At 38.1% G+C, this 15,966-nt stretch overlaps 1 protein-coding gene across 1 annotated transcript in view; it reads left to right on the forward strand.

The window, feature by feature from the left end:
- CFAP95 (cilia and flagella associated protein 95) overlaps window positions 1-15,966 on the forward strand; it is a 107,152-nt gene that overhangs the window by 38,275 nt on the left and 52,911 nt on the right. The window contains exons 3-4 of the mRNA XM_055428369.2: window positions 1,566-1,684; window positions 2,249-2,317. Of these exons, the coding sequence (XP_055284344.2) occupies window positions 1,566-1,684; window positions 2,249-2,317 (188 nt within the window). The remainder of the gene's footprint in view (window positions 1-1,565; window positions 1,685-2,248; window positions 2,318-15,966) is intronic.

Genomic DNA, 15,966 nt, shown 5'->3' on the forward strand with positions numbered 1-15,966 from the left:
GATCTTAGGGGACAAAAATCATAGAAACCATGGAGTAGACCAGGGAACCAGGATCAGAGACTATAGTTAAAATTACTTTGAATAGGATGGGTTCTTAGTTTTACAGAGCCACTTTAATCTTCACAAAAATGGACCAAAGGAATTTGACTCTAGCTCTCAGATACTCTTTCAGTTGAAGTCTCCAGTTTTCTAAACAGTATTCTCTCTCTCTCTCTTTTTTGAACAAAATCTAGTGGAGTTGATGTAATCTGGGGCTTCACTGGATATCTTAGGGAAGCTTGTCTTCAGGTTTGCAGCAAGTAATTGGTTCTCTTGGTGATAATGAGTTCTGAATCTCTGCTGTGAACCTCCATATTTGTGATCTTCTAGAGTTTTGTACTTCATGGGAAATAGATGAATAAACAGTGGAGACAGTGTCAGACTTTATTTTTTTGGGCTCCAAAATCACTGCAGATGCTGATTGCAGCCATGAAATTAAAAGACGCTTGCTCCTTGGAAGGAAAGTTATGACCAACCTTGATAGTATATTAAAAAGCAGAGACATTACTTTGCCAACCAAGGTCCGTCTAGTCAAGGCAATGGTTTTTCCCGTGGTCATGTATGGATGTGAGAGTTGGACTGTGAAGAAAGCTGATCGCCGAAGAATCGATGCTTTTGACCTGTGGTGTTGGAGAAGACTCTTGAGAGTCCCTTATACTGCAAGGAGATCCAACCAGTCCATTCTAAAGGAGATCAATCCTGGATGTTCATTGGAGGGACTGATGCTAAAGCTGAAACTGCAATACTTTGGCCACCTCATGTGACGAGTTGACTCACTGGAAAAGACTCTGATGCTGGGAAAGGTTGGGGGCAGGAGGAGAAGGGGACGACAGAGAATGAGATGGCTGGATGGCATCACCGACTCTGTGGACATGAGTTTGAGTAAACTCCGGGAGTTGGTGATGGACAGGGAGGCCTGGCGTGCTGTGATTCATGGGGTCGCAGAGAGTCGGACACGACTGAGCGACTGAACTGAACTGACTGAGAGTTTTGTATGGGAAAAATATTAAATCCTCAGCATACATTTTTATTCCTAAGATCCTCTAGACATTACCCATGATGCTTCTGCAATTGAATTGAGTATATCCTATAATTATCAGGTTTTTCTCATAGTAATAATTGATAATTCATTGAATTATCCTCTGTGATAGAGAATGGATAACAATGATAATGATAGTATCTAAAAGTCGTGTGTGATTTACAAAGTGATTGCTATGTTTTCTTACTTAGAGAAGTTAAAATATACTAACCTTGAGAAGGAAAGAGAAAGCAAATAAGAGTTAGTATTTAGTTGAATGATGTACTTTCCATTTCACAGAAACAACCAATCTGATTTTTGTTCCAACAAGACATAGTAAGAAATTGCCATTTCACATATTTATGATGAAATCATTGACTGCTGTGGGACATTTATTTTTTAATATGAATAGAGTCAACAATTAAAATCAGAATGTACTTCAACAGAAATATAACTCAGAATTTTTAACTATTTATTTTCTTTATATGTGATTTTTAATTTTTTCCAGATTTGGATATCAGAAACACGTGAAAAAATGGCACAAGTTTGTTTAAACACAGAACTGGCCAAAATAAAGAGCAAGGCTTTATTGAATGAGGAAACTATGAACTCTGGAATTATAGAAAGGTATGCTTAATATAGCCCTTTGCTTAGAAAAGGCATCTATAGGAAACGGCTTATAAATAAGCAGTGAAGGAGGTAGGCTGACCCCAGCTACACATTATTGGACTACAGCAAGCACGGACACCACATCTCAAGCTGCCATGCTTTCTGTTCATTCTGCTCCCTCTGTCTGGAATTCTCTTTCCCTTGGTTGTTTGCCAGTCAGCTCTGTGCATTATAGGTCCAATTAAAGTGTCTTTTTCCCTTCACGTGTTTTTTTCTGGTCATGGTTCTGACACCTAGGTTTGAACCCCATCTCTACAATTTACTGCTAAAAGTTAGTTCCTTTCTGTGGAAATGCATGACATAGACTTCCTCTCGTATTGTAGTCATTGGACAGAATGCGGAAATTTTCCATTTACTTGTTGAGACATTTTATTAATATTTTGCAAAGTGCATTAAACTTGCAAACATGGAAATCCTTAAATTTATAATAAAAATTCAGCTCCCAAATTAGTTTTGTATGGCTTTGAAAGTTTGTAAATGTCAGTTTGACATGTTTTCTAAGAATTGTTATCTTGTTTCCAGGGACACTGGATTGCCTGCCACCGGTTTTGGAGCTCTCTTTACTAGACACCCACCAGATTGGCACAAAATGTTAGTAGTCCTTAAACTGCTGTAGATTGCACAAAATGTTTCTTAATGGTTCAGAAGATTTGTTTGCAGGGGTGAAGGAATTAGTGGTGAACCAAAGTCAACAAACTCCCCTTTATGTGGTATCTTACAGGTTTCCTTCCTTTCTTAAAAAAAAAAAAAATGGTGTTTGTTTTTTTCCAATTTATTAACACCATCAAACTGTTAGAAGAATTGTAGATTATCATTAAACAAATATATAAACATGTTTTATAAAAATGCTATTTAAATAGATATAAAGCCTGATTTTTCCACTAAAATTAGCACATAAGCATCCTTTTATGCAATTTTATAAACTTCATAAATTTTTAAAACATTTCAACAAATGAAAGTATTTATGTTCACCAATGTTTAGTGTGCATTATAAAATAAACTCATTGACAAAAAAAATAAAAAATATAAACAGTAATATATGTGCTTGTGTGCATGTGTATACACAAAAATTAGCATGAGATTTCTTTCCTTTAACAAGCTTTTCCCATCAATATGCAAGCAATAATAATAATACAGTAGTCAATATATTTGTAAATTCTCTTACTGCTAAAACTGATTTGTAACCCCCAAGTCAATACTAAGGGTGCTGTTGCAGACAATAATGAATATGCATAAACACATTAATGGCGGCAAAAAATTTGAGCCACCCAAAGCACACATTCCCAGCTGAGGTGGAACAAGGTGAGACTACCTTCTTGTTTCAGTTTTCAGAGTGTATGCAAGTATCCTTTTCACAATCATGCATTTTTTGTATTTTTTTGGTGATTTTTAGTGATTTTGCTGTTTGAAATGGTTTCTAAGTGTAGTGCTGAAATGTTATTTAGTGTTCCTAAGGGCAAGAAGGCTGTGATATGATTTATGCAGAAAATAGATAAACTTCCTTTAGGCATGAGTTACAGTGCTGATGGCCATACTCAAAGTTAATCCATAAACTATATATTGAATAGAATGTCTTTAAACAGAAACACATTTGAAACCAAAATATGTATTGATTTGCTGATGAAAATGTAACCAGAGCTTGAAGGAAACTAACCTTGTATTTCTCCTAATATGTTCAAGATTTTCTAACTCAGTGTTCACAGTGACTTTGCAGAACATTGCTGTGAATAGTGAGAATTGACTTTTTAGGAAGAAACTACTAATTTTTTTAACTAATAAAAGAAATTGCTTTTGGAGACAACATGATTTGTCACTACAGAAAAAATATTTCTTTTCTACTCATCTTTCTAAAGAATACAAACTTTCACAATTGCTATAATGATATATATATATATATGATGAAATATAGGTAATTATAAGCATGAAAAAATTCTAAGTGTTGGATCGTGTATTATGAAGACATATGAGTATATATCATCACTGGCAATTTAGTTGTTTTTGCTTCCTTTGAGAACTGTCTGGATTTAGAGCTAACTTATTTTGCAGAGTGTGCATAGGGTGGTAGTGGAAAGTGCTGTAAGCTGACCCTGAATTGTCTCCTACAACTCCGAGTAGAGAAAATATTCTCGGATATAGAGGAACTGGGCAGTATATCTTGAGGAGAAAGAAACGCCAGCGAAAATAAGTGCAGTTAAGCCCAGAGAAGTACTGCAGAGGCACTCAACTCATTTCTCCTACACTCACAGTGAAGACACCAGCTGAGACTCCCTTTTCAGTGGACCATTTATAGAGTCATCAAAAGCAGAGGCAACTGATCATCTTATTAATAAGACAGCTGAATTCCTGGTCTTAAAAATATCATGACACATCTAAAGAACAAAAGCATCATGAAGAATAAAAAGACATAGACAACTTCTACCAGATGAAATAGATCTGATGGAACAAATGTAACAGAAATTAAAAACCAATGGAACAGAAATAGAAAGCTTTATTACTTAGGGAAATAAAGAAAATGGTTTCACATATAAGGCAAAATAATAAAAATCAGGTTGACATTAGTTTCCCAACAGCAACATTGGATGCAAGAGCATAATATTAAAGTACTGACCATTCAGATATGACCTAAATCAAATCCCTTATGATTATACAGTGGAAGTGAGAAATAGATTTAAGGGACTAGATCTGATAGAGTGCCTGATGAACTCTGGACGGAGGTTCGTGATATTGTACAGGAGACAGGGACCAAGACCATCCCCCTGGAAAAGAAATGCAAAAAAGCAAAATGGCTGTTTGAGGAGGCCTTACAAATAGCTGTGAAAAGAAGAGAAGCAAAAAGCAAAGGGGAAAAGGAAAGATATAAGCATCTGAATGCAGAGTTCCAAAGAATAGCAAGGAGAGATAAGAAAGCCTTTCTCAGTGATCAATGCAAAGAAATAGAGGAAAAAAACAGAATAGGAAAAACAAGAGATCTCTTCAAGAAAATTAGAGATTCCAAGGGAACATTTCATGCAAAGATGGGCTCGATAAAGGACAGAAATGGTGTGGACCTAACAGAAGCAGAAGATATTAAGAAGAGGTGGCAGGAATACACAGAAGAACTGTACAAAAAAGATCTTCACTACCAAGATAGTCACGATAACGTGATCACTGACCTAGAGCCAGACATCTTGGAATGTGAAGTCAAGTGGGCCTTAGAAAGCATCACTACGAACAAAGCTAGTGGAGGTGATGGAATTCCAGTTGAGCTATTTCAAATCTTGAAAGATGATGCTGTGAAAGGTCTGCACTCAATATGCCAGCAAATTCGGAAAACTCAGCAGTGGCCACAGGACTGGAAAAGGTCAGTCTTCATTCCAATCCCAAAGAAATGGAATGCCAAAGAATTCTCAAACTACCGCACAATTGCACTCATCTCACACGCTAGTAAAGTCATGCTCAAAATTCTCCAAGCCAGGCTTCAGCAATATGTGAACCGTGAACTCCCAGATGTTCAAGCAGGTTTTAGAAAAGGCAGAGGCATCAGAGATCAAATTGCCAATATCCGCTGGATCATGGAGAAAGCAAGAGAGTTCCAGAAAAACATCTATTTCTGCTTCATTGACTATGCCAAAGCCTTTGACTGTGTGGATCACAATAAACTGTGGGACATTCTGAAAGAGATGGGAATACCAGACCACCTGACCTGTCTCTTGAGAAACCCGTATGCAGGTCAGGAAGCAACAGTCAGAACTGTACATGGAACAACAGACTGGTTCCAAATAGGAAAAGGAGTACGTCAAGGTTGTATATTGTCACCTTGCTTATTTAACTTATATGCAGAGTACATCATGAGGAACGCTGGGTTGGAAGAAGCACAAGCTGGAATCAAGATTGCTGGGAGAAATATCAATAACCTCAGATATGCAGATGACACTACCCTTATGGCAGAAAGTGAAGAGGAACTCAAAAGCCTCTTGATGAAAGTGAAAGAGGAGAGTGAAAAGGTTGGCTTGAAGCTCAACATTCAGAAAACAAAGATCATGGCATCTGGTCCCATCACTTCATGGGAAATAGATGGAAAAACAGTGGAAACAGTGTCAGACTTTATTTTTGGGGGCTCCTAAATCACTGCAGATGCTGATTGCAGCCATGAAATTAAAAGACACTTACTCCTTGGAAGGAAAGTTATGACCAACCTAGATAGTATATTAAAAAGCAGAGACATTACTTTGCCAACAAAGGTCCGTCTAGTCAAAGCTATGGTTTTTCCCGTGGTCATGTATGGATGTGAGAGTTGGACTGTGAAGAAAGCTGATCGCCGAAGAATTGATGCTTTTGAACTGTGGTGTTGGAGAAGACTCTTGAGAGTCCCTCGTACTTCAAGGAGATCCAACCAGTCCATTCTCAATGAGATCAATCCCGGGTGTTCATTGGAAGGACTGATGCTAAAGCTGAAACTGCAATACTTTGGCCACCTCATGCGACGAGTTGACTCACTGGAAAAGACTCTGATGCTGGGAAAGGTTGGGGGCGGGAGGAGAAGGGGACCACAGAGAATGAGATGGCTGGATGGCATCACCGACTGTATGGACATGAATTTGGGTGAACTCTGGGAGTTGGTGATGGACAGGGAGGCCTGGCGTGCTGTGATTCATGGGGTCATGGAGAGTCGGACACGACTGAGCGACTGAACTGAACTGAACTGAAGGAAAGGATTTTGAACCCATAATTATTTAAATGTGCAAGTCAAATAAAAATACTTTCAGGTATACAAGGTCTAGTTTCAGACTTACTGTCCTGCCATGAATAATGATAAAACTGGGCAAAATATTAATATGTTATGCAACTGTTGTCAAGGATTGAATAGCAACCAGTGGGGTTCTGTGCTCTTGAAGATGAGAACTGAAGATCACTTACTCACTAAGGTCACTTTTCCTGACTACAGTGCAGGGAGGTGAGCCCAAGAGTAGAGCGGTGTTATTGTTGAGCTGGGGGTGGGGAATAGGAATTTAGATCTTCTGATGTAATTGAAATTTGTAGGACAGGCTATTGGACAGAAGGAAGTTGTGTTTGGAAGTAAGAACAGAAGTCTGCATGGAATTTCCCTCAGGTTGTTAGTCAATTGCTTGGCTCTGCATACACTATCAAAATAGTACTACTCCTGCTTTTTAAAAATCAAATGGAACTGTCTTTAGTGTTTTCTGAAATTTAACAGTGCTGCCCCTTCCTACATGGTAGTATTGTGTAGTGAACTTCAGGGCTACCTTACCAACTTTCAAGTCCTGGCTCTGCCACTTACTAGCCATGTGAACTTGGGCTATTAATAGTTGGTTAACCATTTTGTACCTTGGTTTCTTCATCTGTAAAATAGGGATAGAGTTATAGATTTGTTGTGATGACTAAGTAAGTTAATACACGTGAAACAGAACAGTAATTTGTGCATATATGTTAAATGCTAAGCAGATCTGCCGGTCCAGCCACTTGGCAAACACTTTTGGTCAAGAAACTCCTATCTTTCAGTTCAGGAAAATATTCTTCATTTATTTCTCTGATGATTTATATCTTCCATTTTCTCTGTTCTCACTTTTGGAAATACTTTATTTAGATGTTGGTTTGCCTGGCCTGGTCTCCTAATTTTCTTGTCTTCTCTCTGTTTCATATTTATCTTTACTGTCTACTTTACTCTCTGTGTCTTCAACCCTACTATTGAGTTCTCTTTTTGTTTTCTGAATCCTTTGGTTTTTATAGAATTCTTTGTTTGTTTGTTTCATGACTGAAGTATTTATTTGGGGATGTTAGTAATAGTTAGTTTTACTAAATTTTTATCCATGCATAGTATCTATTTCCTCCAAGGTGCTTTTTATTAGTTTGTCTTTTGTTTGTTTAGTGTCTATCTTCCATACTAGAAGCTTTCCTTAGATGTTTGGTAATTACTTCTTGGTTCTCTGCTTGTGGGCTTCCCTGGTGGTTCACCTGGTAAAGAATGCACCTGCAATGTGGGAGACCTGGGTTCGATCCCTGAGTTGGGAAGATCCCCTGGAGGAGGGCATGGTAACCCACTCCAGTATTCTTGCCTGGAGAATCCCCATGGACAGAGGAGCCTGGTGTGCTACAGTCCATGGTGTTGCAAAGAGTTGGACAGGACTGAGCGACTAAGCATTCCTGCTCATAATTAAGAGATGAGGCTCAGAGCCTGTGTGTGAGGCTTTTGTATTTGGAGCTTCACTGGAGGGATCTAAGTGTGTCTTTTTTTTTTTTTTCGCAGAAGCCCTGATATCAGTATTTTAGTCTTTCCTTATGGGCTGGTCACATTCCCCAGACAAAGTTCCCCAAATTGCCCATCTGAAGAGCAAAGGGCTAGTACCTGTGGTGTTGGAGTAAACAGGGCAATAGTTTTGGACATCCATGTTAATCCTTCATCGTGTATGGTCACTGAACTATGTTATTGGTCAAGGACTTTCTCTTTTACCCTTTCAAGTGAATAAATTTCTAGCTTCCTCCTGAAGTAAGGGACCAAGGGAGGGGTAGTTATTCAGTAATGGGGTGTGGAGGAGGATCCTGCCTGGAGTTTATGTTGCTCTCAAAAAGCTCTGCCCCAGTCTTCCTTTTCTGCTTTAGGATTTGTTCAGCTTTCTGCTAAGTCAGAGACCACCTGTCCATCTTCTCTTGAGCTTTGAAAGTTCATTTCTCATGTTCCTTTTTCTGTTCTCCTTGTTTTTGTGGGTTTATTTTTATTTTTTAATCTCTTTAATTTGATTTTAGTGAAGCTTTTTGAGGAAGCAAGATTCAATGTGTACTTAACCTTGAAGTCATTCAGTCTCATCTGAAATGTCACCTCTTCTGAAGGACCTTCCCTTCCTACTGCCACTCCCAGTCCCCATGGTAGGTCTCTTGTGGGTGTTCATAGTACCATGTACTTCTTTTATCCCTATCCAGTTAGGTTGCTGTTACTTATATTCTTATTTGTCTTTCTTACTGAATTCAGTGCTCTGAAGCAAAGGCTGTTGCAGCTCTCCCCAATTCTAACAAAGAGCCTGACCTACTGTAGATATAATTAATTTCTTGAATGAACAAACTATTTCTGATGTTGAACAGAAAATTATACTGGAAAAGGGGTATAACTAATTCCTATTTTACTTGATTTTACAAATTTAAGTCCTGAAAAGTTGTTCTCAGTGTTAGTTTGGTAAATACATTAAAAGACTGGTGTACTGGGATGAACCAGAGTGATGGGATGGGGAGGGAGGTGGGAGGGGTGTTCAAGATGGGGAACGCATGTATACCCGGGACAGATTCATGTCAATGTATGGCAAAACCAATACAATAATGTAAAGTAATTATCCTCCAATTAAAATAAATAAATTTTTAAAAAAGACACGGTCTTTTAGAAAATCAGCTCTTATTAGTTTGAATTACTAGAATTACTTGTTTGTTTTATTTGATTCACAAGTATTAGCAAGGAAATGAATACATGAGTACCTTCAACCATCCTCCACTAATTCCATATGTAATTCTTTCTTTCAGTTAATGTACACTAATTATAGGGCATTCTATACAACAGAATGCTCTGGTGTTGTAGAATCTGCTCTCTTGAATATTAAATATTCTTTTGCTTCTTGCCAACTGTACAGCTATAGAAGTTAAATGTCAACTTTAAAAGGCAATGAATAAAAATGAGTTTGCTCAATGGACCAAAATAATGTGCATTAACTTATAAAATAAAAGCTATAATCATAATGTAAATTTAAACTTCAGGTTACCTTGATGGAAAAAAATCAGAATACAGATATAGTTTTGTTATTAAGGAGACATTAGTCAGATGCATTTATCTTAATTTTAGATAACATTCATTATGTTGTGATAGCATTTGACAGTCTGTTTCTTTTCTTGCAACTCAAAAGCAGTAGCCTACCTATTTTATTTTGAGCCAATGTGAAGAAGACACAACACCTCTCTTCCTTAAACTGGCAGCAAACATCTCAGTGGAACATTTTGAAAATCAGAACAACCAGAATGTTTGACATCACTGGATTTATCACTCCTGACCTTAACTAGAGAAAATAATAATAATTCCTTCCACACGTCCAGATGGAGATATGTTTTCAACAACTGCAATATATAGAATGGTCAGGTTGAGACCAAAAGTGATATTGATGACTTACACTTTAAAAATGAGATTGATATGCCTTGAGGCTGGAGTGAGCTTGTCCAGAACTAGAGTTATTGCTTCTCTCGAGAGTTGACTGCATTTCTGTCATTGAGTAACCAAGGAATTGGCATTGGCCAGTGATGGAAAGGGTGAGAGTCAAGAAGGCTCAAAGACATCAACAGTGCTCTTATGGTCTCAAATGGATACAGTTGCATGTTTAGGGGTCTCTAACATACATTACTTTTACTACATGGATAGAGAGACTAAAGGTTTAGAAAAATAATGAGGCACATTTCTTTTAAGGCACATAGGAAAAGTGGAGAGAAACATGAAGCTGTAATAAGTTAATCTAAGGGTCTTTCTTTGCCCTTCTACCTGGTTCTTAAGACTCCTCACGGAACTTTCACTTAATTTGAAAGTACTGTTTATGAGGGATGAAAAACTAACTCACTGTCAGAAGGCTCCTAGATATCTATATCTAATACAAAATCATTATATGATTTGTCCATAGAACCAGACAGTTGTAGCTGATTTATTCTAAGAAGTAAGGTTTTTCATGTATGATATAATGTCTTGACTGTGTCTGTGACCATTTTACAAACAAAAAAGCAGAAACCAAATTGATAGAACAAACAACCACAAAAACTATATGAAGCAAATCCAATTTTGAGAGATGTGGTATAAATATAATTTTAAGATCTTATTTCTCAGAAGCCCTTATTTACATATATGTACATAATCATATATGGTCCCGGGATAATGGTTCACAGGAAAAGTTTTTTTTTTTAATAGGAAAAAGCCAATTCTAGCATAGCATATTTGCTGAGTGAAAAGCAGATCCATGGGCTTCTGGGCCAGTTTGAGGGCAACCCAGAAGTATTAATCACCTACTAGAGGGTGGAGAAGAAGCAAGGTGGATCTCTTACAAGGTCAGTTCTAACTAATGTGTCCTGTCATTTTTGCCAAATTTCATTGCCTTTTGGTGGTAGTGATTAGTGTTTAGTGTTGAAATTTTATGATAAATGTGTCTTGTTTCCAGAATTATCCAAACATTTATGTGATCCACCTGACTGGAGAAGAAAGAAATCAGTAGTGTTTTAGATCACTGGGTAGCTTTTTGGCCATAGTGTGGTTTTTAAGAAAGGGCATGGTATAGGAAAATAGGAGACATGGATTCTACTTTCAGACATGTGTTAAACCCACTATGTGACCTTGTGCTGGCTAATAACCCTCTCTGGGTTCCAGTTGTTTCCATCTGGAAAATGAAAGGATTGAACCAAATGATCTGTAAAGTCCTTTCCTGCTCTAAAATTTTATGTTTCTAAAGGAGAAAGGCATCTGTAGCTGCATAAATGGACGTTAAATGAGTCCAAAAAGTAGTTCAGACAGTTAAACTTTTATTGTTGGCATAGAGCACTTATCCATATATGTATGCAGTGATTACCTCGCGGTAGTAGCAGCAAACTTAGGCCACAGTTTAAACTCCCAATTCACTCTTCTCACTGGGGCATTTAACATCTGTAAAACCTTTGGCACTCTTCAGAGGAAAGGGACTGAATATGATGAAGAGCAGGAGGGTCTTTTTTCCCCCTCAAAGTATAAAGCATTTTCTTTCTTTTCCTACTCAGGCACTTGGATTATGGCTTGCCTCTTGGTAAAATGCCACCAAGTTGTTGAACATTTCTCTACAAGAAAAAAGTTTAAAATTACCTGATGGTGATGGTGATGAGGATAACAACCAAGAAAATGTGGAGAGGAGAGTTGTGTGGCGAAATGATTATGGAATGAGAGGGAGACAGATCTGAATTGAATTCTTTTATTTTTTAAAAATTTTATTTTAAATTGGAGGATAATTGCTTACAGTGTTGTGTTGCTTTCTGCCATACAACAATGTGAATCAGCCATAAGTATATATATGTACCCTCCCTTCTGAACCTTCCTCCCACCTTCCACCCCATCCCAACACTCAATGTTGTTACAGAGCACAGCAGTTGAGCTCCCTTTGTTATATGGCAACTTCCCATTAGCTATCTACTTTATATATGGTAATGTATATGTTTCAATGTTACTCTCTCAATTTGTTCCACCCTCTCTTTACCTTTGTCCATAGTTCATCAGGCACTCTGTCTATCAGATATAGTCCCTTAAATCTATTTCTCACTTTTACTATATAATCGTAAAGGATTTCATTTAGGTCAAATCTGAATTTAGGTCAAATACCTGAATAGTCATGGTTTTCCCTACTTTCTTCAACTTAAGTCTGAATTTGGCAATAAGGAGTTCATGATCTGAGCCACAGTCAGCTCCTGCTCTTGTTTTTGCTAACTGTATAGAGCTTCTCCATCTTTGGCTACAAAAAATATAATCAATCTGATTTCGGTGTTGACCATCTTGTGATGTCCACGGGTAGGGTCTTCTCTTGTGTTGCTGGAAGTGGGTGTTTGCTATGACCAGTGCATTCTCTTGGCAAAATTCTATTAGCCTTTGCCCTGCTTCATTTTGTACTCCAAGTCCAAATTTGCCTGTTACTCCAGGTGTTTGTTGACTTCCTACTTTTGCATTCCAGTGATAACAAACAGTAATATTCTGTGTCTTGATGGCCTGGATAACCACAGTGGTGTGGTCACTCACATAGAGACAGATATCTTGGAGGATGAAGTCAAGTGACCTCAGAAAGCCTTACTACCAATTATGCTAGTGGAGGTGATGGAATTCCAGCTGAGCTATTTAAAATACTAAAAGATGATGATGTTAAAGTGTTGCACTCAATATATCACCAAGTTTGAAAAACCAAGCAGTGACCACAGGGCTGGAAAAGGTCAGTGTTTTTATCCCAATTCCAAAGAAGGGAAGTGCTAAAGAATGTTCAAACTACTGTACAATAGCGCCCACTTCCCATACTAGTGAAGTTACGCTCAGAATCCTTCAAGCTAGGCTTCAGCAGTACATGAACCAAGGACTTCCAGATGTACAAGCTGGGTTTAGAAAATGCAAAGTAACTACAGATCAAATTGCCAACATTCACTGGATCATAGAGAAAGCTAGCAAATTAAAAAAAAAACATCTACACCTGTTTCATTCACTACATGAGAGCCTTTGACTGTGTGGATCACAACAAACTGGAAAATTCTGAAAGAGATGGAAATACGAGATGATCTTACCTGTCTCCTAAGAAACCTGTATGCTGGTTAGGAAGCAAGTTAGAACCTTACATGGAACAACTGACTGATTCAAAATTGGGAAAGGAGTGCAACAAAGTTGTATATTGTCACCCTGTTTATTTAACATATATGCAGTGTACTTTATGTGAAATGCTGGGACAGATGAGTTACAAGCTGGAATCAAGATTGCTGGGAGAAATATATATAGATAATACCACTCTAATAGCAGAAAGTGAAGAGGAACTGAAGAGTCTCTTGATGAGGGTGAAGGAGGAGAGTGAAAAAGTTAGCTTAAAACTCAACATTCAAAACGCTAAGATCATGGCATCTGGTCACATCACTTCATGGCAAATAGAAGGGGAAAAACTGGAAACAGTCATAGATTTTCACTTCCTGGTTTCCAAAATCACTGCAGAAATCGCCTGCAGCCATGAAATTAGAAAACTTTTGCTTCTTGGATGGAAGGCTATGACAAACCTAGACAGAGTATTAAAAAGCAAAGACCACTTTGCTGACAAACGTCCATATAGTCAAAGCTATGCTTTTTTGAGTAGTCATGTACGGATGTGAGAGTTGGACCACAAAGAAGGCTGAACACCAAAGAATTGATGCTTTTGAACTGTGGTGCTGGAGAAGACTCTTGAGAGCCCCTTGGACAGCAAGGAGATCAAACAAGTCAATCCTAAGGGAAATCAACCCTGATTACTTATTGAAAGGACTGGTGCTGAAGCTGAAGCTCTAACACTTTGGCCACCTGATGCGAAGATCCTGGAAAAGACTCATTAGAGAAAACCCTGATACTGGAAACGGTTGAAAGCAAAAGGAGAAGAGGGTGGCAGAAGTGGGATGGTTGGATAGCATCACCGATTCAGTGGACATGAACCTGGGTAAACTCCAGGAGATGATGAGGGACAGGAAGGCCTGGCATGCTGCAGTCTGTGGGGTTTCAACGAGTTGGACATGACTTAATGACTGAACAAAAAGAACAAATATTCCATTTATTTATGTCTCATTTCTTGAGGTAGGCTTATATTGTTATAAACTTCCCTCTTAGAACTGCTCTTGCTATATCCCTTAGGTTTTTGGAAGATCAGTGATATATATTGAAAACTTTTGGAGAACTTTACATAGAAGTCATCTACAAAAAGATATGGGTTTCCTCAGTGGTGCAGGTTCAATTCCTGGGTCGAGAAGATCCCCCGGAGGAGAAAATGGCAAGCCACTCTAGTATCCTTGCCTGGAGAATCCCATGGACAGAGGAGCTTGGCAAGCTACAGTCCGTAGGGTCACAAAGAATCAGACATGACTGAAGGGATCTGGCATGCACACATGGGTTTTGGGTCATTGTGTTTTCATTGTCTTTTGTTTCTAGGTATTTTTAAATTTATTTTTTTGATATTTTCAGTGACATCTTGGTTATTTAGAAGTGTGCTGTTCAGCCTCCATGTGTGTTTATTTTTAACTGATTTTTGTAATTGATATCTAGTCTCGTTCCCCAATGACTCAGAGGGTAAAGGATCTGCCTGAAATGCAGGAGACACAGGTTTGATCCCTGGGTCAGGAAGATACCCTGGAGAATGAAAATGGCAAACCACTCTAGTATTCTTCCCTGAAAAATTCCATAGACAGAGGAGCCTGGCATGCTACAGTCCAAAGAGTTGCAAATAGTCAAGACATAACTGAGGGACTAACCACAGCAGCAAGCACACAGAGTTGTGGTTAGCAAATGTGCTTGATATGGTTTTAATTTTCTTAAATTTACTGAGGCTTGGTTTGTGACCCAAGTAAAGAAGCTCTTGATGAAGGTGAAAGAGGAGTGAAAAAGCTGGCTTAAAACTCAACATTCAAAAAGTGAAGATCATGGCATCTGGTCTCATCACTTCATGGCAAATAGATGGAGAAAAAATGGAAACAGTTATAGACTTTTTTTCTTGGGCTCCAAATCATTGTGGACAGTGACTTCAGCCATGAAATTAAAAGGCTCTTGCTCCTTGGAAGGAAAGCTATGACAAACCTAGATAGTGTATTAAAAAGCAGAGATATCATTTTGCCAACAAAGGTCTGTATAGTCAAAACTATGGGTTTTCCATTAGTCATGTATGGATGTGAGAGTTGGATCATAAAGAAGGCTGAGCACCAACGAATTGATGCCTTCCAGTTGTGGTGTTTGAGAAGACTCTTGAGAGTCTCTTGGACAGCAAGGAGATCAAACCAGTCAATCGTAGAGGAAATCAACCCTGAATATTCATTGGAAGGACTGTTGCTGAAACTGAAGCTCCAATACTTTGGCCACCTGATGCGAGAAGCCAAAATTGGAAAAGACCTCGATGCTGGAAAAGACTGAGGGCAGGAGGAGAAGAGGGCAATAGAGGATGAGATGATTGGATGGCATCATTAACTCAATGGACATGAGTTTGGGTAAACTCCAGGAGATGGTAAGGCACAGGGAAGCCTGGTGTGTTGCAGTTCATGGGGTTGCAAAGAGTCAGACATGCTCAGTGATTGAACAACAACTAATGTAATTTGGAGAATGTCTCATGTGCACTTGAGAAAAAAGTGTCTTCTGCTGTTTGGAATGGAATGAACTGAAGATATCAATTAAGCCATCTGGTTTAAGGCTTGTGTTTCCTTATTAATTTCCTACGTGGATGATCTATTCATTGGTGAAAGTGGGGTGTTAAAGTACCCTGCTATTATTGTGTTACTGTTGATTTCCCCTTTTATGTTTGTTAGCATCTGAATTCAATTCTTGATTTCCTTTCTTTCGTTAAAAAATTATTTTACCAAAATATAGTTGACTTACAATGTTGTGTTAATTTTTACAGTAGAGCAAAGTGATTCAGATATACATATATATGTATATATATTCAGATGTATAGGTGTGTATTTATATACACACACATATGTGCTTTTTCATTATTGAATATAGTTCCCTGTGCTATACTACATTA

This window comes from Moschus berezovskii, chromosome 7 (genome assembly GCF_049115385.1).
Source record: "Moschus berezovskii isolate FMDL1 chromosome 7, NW_MosBer_1.0, whole genome shotgun sequence".
Taxonomy (NCBI): domain Eukaryota; kingdom Metazoa; phylum Chordata; class Mammalia; order Artiodactyla; family Moschidae; genus Moschus; species Moschus berezovskii.